Here is a 5,177-nt window from a genome sequence, read left to right as displayed (position 1 = left end):
ACTTGCTCGTGCTCACCAGTAATCCCTGTACAAATTTGACTCTTGTCTCCAGTAATCCTTATACAAATTTGAACAAACAATTAGCGTAATGTATAGAAAATGCGACTATTTTTACCCATGTTAAATAGATCTGATTACTATCAGTATTTAGTGTTGAACTACTACAAACCAATTATCGATACAAGGCACGCGCAAGGTCAAGAACAAAAACAACACGACAACAATACATCATTCTAGCCAGCCTATATCCTATTTAACAACAAACGACAAAATTATTTTATGTTTTTTTCTTGTAGCAGCACTTGATATTTCAAGTTTACATGGGTAGCAGGGGCTTTAATACCTAAGGGAGAAATATTTACAAAAGTTAGCTTAATATTTTTTTGTAATTCTGTTCCGTTTTAACTGTCCTGTGATAGTTTCGAATGCATTGGATATTGTCCAGCCATGTTGAGCCAGCATTATAAAACATTTTTGCTGTGTTTAATGCGTTACCAATTATAATTAAGGCTTTCAATTGCAATTTTGTTAGACTGGAAGAAGAAGACAGAGTTATTTCTTTGACGTGTATGCAATGTGTCGCTATTACTTTTCTAAAGTGAAACTGCAAAACAGAAGAGCGATCCCACAATGGGGTTTGTAAGTTAGGTTACTTGACTGATCAATGAAGCTTCAAAACCGCAGGTTTGTTTTGGATGCCATTACCGGTTTGAAATTCTTGGCAGGGTGGTGAGGTTAGGTTGTTGGTGATTAGAATGAAGTTAGCGCGGCAACATCAACATCTAATCGCTGTCTATTTTCGTAACCTATAGCACTGTGCAGGCGTTTTCAAAAATCTTTGGTCAAAGGTTCGGTAATGAGGCAAATCCATCAGGTGGCAATAAGTCGCCATATGTAATATACCATAATGAATCTGCAGTTTATTTGCCAAATACCAGAAGTTCAAGTGGGCTAATATACCTGCAAATATGATCCTATATCGGCAATAAAATATCTGAACTGACTCACACCGAAACGTAAACTATACTTAGAGATCACTTTTTGCATGCAAGTGAAAAACCCTTTAGGTCATGTACAAGCCCGATTTTACAAATTGTTAGAATAATTTGTTTAGAGCAAATTAAATGATTGGCTTTAACTTACACTCCAAGCACCGAGTTACACTCAACTGTTTTATTATGAAACGCCATCACTTACTTGAACAGTAAAAGGAAAAAATTGAAATTATTGCGTCGTAAAACAGCGTTTTTAGTACATGCATATAAAATCAAGATTTAAAGTGAAACCGAGTAATATAAGTTGTATAATTCTCAATTCGTTTTTTTAATGAAAATTTGTGAAATAAAAAAAAAACCAAAACGGAGACTGAAAAATAAAATACAACAAAAACCAGATTCAAATATAAAGTTGAAAGGAAAATACAACCAACCAAAAAGCCAACGGTTTTAGGATTTTTATTAAGACGATACTCCTGAACTGCTGGAACCCGGGCTGTTGTCAGACTTAAAGCCATCCGAATCTCCGTCAGGACGCCCACGCAAGAAATTAAAGTAAGATGTCGAAATGCCTTGCACGGATCCTCGATAAACTGTTTTAAAAACAGGAACAAAACAAAAACATTAAAAACATTACAAAAAACAAAAACATGAAATGTTGATTTTTAATTTTAATATCTCGGCGTTGGCTAAATTACCTTATGAAGTTATTTGTTATTTTAACTCTTTTTTTTACTTACAAGCGTCAGTATTTTGAAGGCTCTGCAAAGAGAGTCTGTTTGGAATCATTGTGTTCTGAGAGTGCACAAACTGCGACGGCTGTGTTAAAAATTCGTGTCCATTTTGTATCATCGTTGGCGCCGATACTTGATTTTCTGGAGTACTTTTAACATATCGTGAGTTACAATTCCTAGAGGGTTTGTCAAGTGTGCAGCCTCGGTATTCAGAATTTTTTATATCGCATCGCTGTTCAAGGCGTGAAACGTTAAAGCCTCCGCAGCTCTTTGCTGCATTAAACCTGCACGAAGAGATGAAATCATTGGAAGGAAGGTGTCGTTTTGATGATAGAAAATGCATCCCTCCCGAGTTTCCTGCCTCCGAATATTGGCAGGAGGATTTAGGATCGAGATGACTGAAACAGTTTGATGAAATCCCAGTTTCTGCAGAGTAAGGCAATTTTGTTACTGCGGAGTTAAAGTAAGAATCTCCACCAGTGTTCTCTTCGGTTTCTTGGTTGGAGGAGTATCTTCCAGTGTCATCCTCAGTTGAAAGCGCTTCCTCTTTGATTCCGGTTGATTCTGATGCGGAAGTTGCGTCATCACCCTGGACTTGAAACTTTCTTGTTCTCGACGAGGCCTTCAGTTCCACTTCCTCATCTGAGCACGATGCGGAAGCATATTCATCCTGCATTTTACTTTCTTCGTCTTCGATTTGTTCTTCACTCATTTTTCCTTGCACACGCTTTCCGCTTCTTCGTTCTTTCACCAGATCCATCCCAAGTAAGTTTTGTAATTGCTTTATGTATTTGATGGCTCCACGAAGCGTTTCAACCTTGAATACATGACATATACATTGACTATGTATCGTCCCAGTTAAGTTTACAAATATGTTTCAAAAGTATACAGAATAAATTAAATAAAGAAATTAAATTGCTGTTACTCTATACAACATAGACGCAGTGATTTCTCAGGTGTGCTTGGCTATAGTTTATATTGAATCGTTTATGTTTGAATACTTTGCTCAGTCGTTTTTCGGCATATTCCTCAGGAAGATGTTCTCGTAGCCTTGCGTAACCTTCGTTGACACATTTTACTCGCTGTCTTTCTCTCTCATTTCTCTTCCGAATGAACGCAGGTTCGAATCCATAGTCATACATTCCGTATGCGGCGTGAAAAGGAAGGTAGGGAAGCCTTGAAGCAAACGCAGCTGGATCACACGCGTATTTCGGGTCCAAGTAACTCTCTATCCCTCCAGTAAACGCAGGATGAAGAGGTTGAAATAGAAGAGCTTCCGGAGTTACAAAGGATGATTCCTGTTGGTAGGAAGCAGCACCTGGATAGCATACGTCGGAGTGCTGTACCATTGCAGCGGAAGCTACCATTTGTTGCATTTTGTTTGAATTATAATCTGAGCTCATTGGCAGGCTGCAAATTATAAACCAAATCTTCTACTGTTAGCATATAGAATAAGCTGTAATAAAACAAAAAATGTTTGACATTTGAAATAAAATAAAAACATAAAGAAAATAAAAGTTAAACTCAGGCTTAGAATGGTAACGGAAAGATCTTTTGCCTGACCGACAACTAAAATCTATTTTTGTCGCCTTCGAAGTAACTACGATCGTTTAGCGATACTTCTTTATTGGTCCAGGTAAGACATGCCTATTCTGCTCCGGTGCTATTTGATAATGACATTTTCCTTGTGCACTAGGACATCTTTATGTGCGCAATTGTTTACCAAATGCTTCGCTCGATTAAACATGCAGTCACCTGAAGTTTTCTGCAAGTAAGGCTTCTCACCTTACTATGGGCCTACAGCAGTAGTTTCCCTTGAAGATAACTTTAACTGTCTCAAAAGGCTACGGCTACGAAATTCTCTTTCATTTATAACGGCGGCCATATCAAAATCTTTCATAATTTACTCTACTATGTTTTAAAAACTTGAGGAGCTTTTTTGTATTACAACGAAAATCGTACGTGCATTAGTAGGCTACTGTATACATATGATTTTCACAAACTAAACATCCTTTTATCTTGTGGTGATGTACCTTCCATTAGAATTGACTCATAGAGACAAAAAATGGGCGCTTGTTCTCTTTTTTGCTCATGAAATTTTTTATAAAACAGCATCTCTCAAAATGGTTACATTGCAATAAAAAGAAATTGCCGTATACAGCCGCTGTCGCCGCACTACACACCCAAACTGTTATCCTATGAAGGTGTATTTTAGTAACCCAAAAGTTCAAAAATGAGTTGTTTATGTCGACATTTTATATTCACCTATGGTTTCTTTCGCCGAACGCTATCACGTTTATTGATTAGTGGTAGTTGTTTGTTAGTCTACATTAGTACGCAGTCGAACTTGCATCATTGCTTTCTCAAACAATAACTTAGAGGTAAAACTATTAATGCTTGTTTTGCAACGTTCAAAATACGAATATCACCATTAAATCGTAAAAAATTAAAAAATTAATATTTCGGTTACAGTATTTTTATCAACAGTTGTTAATTATATTTTCAAAAACGTAATAGTGCTGCCTAGCTTGTATATTAAAGTTGAAGAGCAGTCCTTTTCAATTGTATTTATATATATTCTTGGTTTCTCACAGCATTTTACTAATGCAAACAAACGACAAACTGAAGTAAACCATCTTAGACTTATTCTGATTCAAAGACATTCTATAACGAATAATCTTACCATAATTAAATAATTGGACTAAGTTATAATACAAACTTAAACATAAAAATTCAAAACCTTGTTTAACATGGTTCACTGAAAATTTTAACTTTTATTTGTTTATTTTGAACCTCCTTTGAAGCAGAGATCTTACAGAATAGAACAGCATGACAGCTTCAAGTGATAAACTTAACAACTATCTCGTTTGTGATATTGCTTTATAAGATCGTCGCTGAATATAGTAAAAAATGTTTAGGCTACTTGACAAGCTTTTTTCGCAGCCTTTCTTTATCTAAAAAAGCAGTGAGTTCTTTGATCTTGCAAAAGCCCGCTCACATTTCTCATGAGTACGTCACGACACAAGTGGCCTATACGTTTGTCGAAATTTACTTCTGATCATAGCAAATGAATTGACAACGGTCCAGGTAATCCATCATAACCATTTTCACAATAAACATGCTCCGAGTATTCCGAACCTTCGTGAATCTATTCGAGATGGAAGACACTTCAATCGTTTACGATACCTACTTTTTTATTTTCCTTTGGTCGCACTTTTTGTCTTACTCCCATGTTCTACAAGTGTTCTTGAATCAAGTACCGTTTTTACGCGCTTGGCTCAACGTTTTTAAGGATGCTTGACGATCTGTCAGGCACTTAATAATAGGCGAAATACGAAAAATCATGCCTGCTTTTTAATATATTGTTTTAGCTTTTTTAGTCTACAAACACTTCTCTCTTAGTTGTATGGAATAAAACCTTTTGCGATATAAGCTGAATTTTCTGACT

At 36.2% G+C, this 5,177-nt stretch overlaps 1 protein-coding gene across 1 annotated transcript; it reads right to left on the bottom strand.

Annotated features, from left to right (window-relative positions):
• Positions 1-1,158: 1,158 nt before the first annotated feature.
• Positions 1,159-3,181, bottom strand: LOC143459414 (uncharacterized). The gene is made up of 3 exons (XM_076956568.1): positions 2,731-3,181; positions 1,736-2,546; positions 1,159-1,588 (listed from the first exon to the last, which is right to left on the bottom strand). Exons 1-3 carry the CDS (start codon positions 3,130-3,132, stop codon positions 1,458-1,460), a joined length of 1,344 nt encoding a protein of 447 aa, XP_076812683.1. The 5' UTR covers positions 3,133-3,181; the 3' UTR covers positions 1,159-1,457.
• Positions 3,182-5,177: the final 1,996 nt, after the last annotated feature.

This window comes from Clavelina lepadiformis, chromosome 1 (genome assembly GCF_947623445.1).
Source record: "Clavelina lepadiformis chromosome 1, kaClaLepa1.1, whole genome shotgun sequence".
Classification (NCBI taxonomy): domain Eukaryota; kingdom Metazoa; phylum Chordata; class Ascidiacea; order Aplousobranchia; family Clavelinidae; genus Clavelina; species Clavelina lepadiformis.
The sequence above is the reverse complement of the archived record's forward strand: the minus strand, read 5'-3'. Positions and strand labels throughout refer to the sequence as shown.

Excerpts from the sequence above, each read along its gene's own strand:
- LOC143459414 (XM_076956568.1), bottom strand. The coding sequence starts at position 3,132 with ATGAGCTCAGATTATAATTCAAACAAAATGCAACAAATGGTAGCTTCC. Across the intron at positions 2,547-2,730 it reads CCGAAAAACGACTGAGCAAA|GTTGAAACGCTTCGTGGAGC; the intron begins GTATTCAAACAT and ends CATGTATTCAAG. Across the intron at positions 1,589-1,735 it reads CCTTCAAAATACTGACGCTT|TTTATCGAGGATCCGTGCAA; the intron begins GTAAGTAAAAAA and ends TTTTTAAAACAG.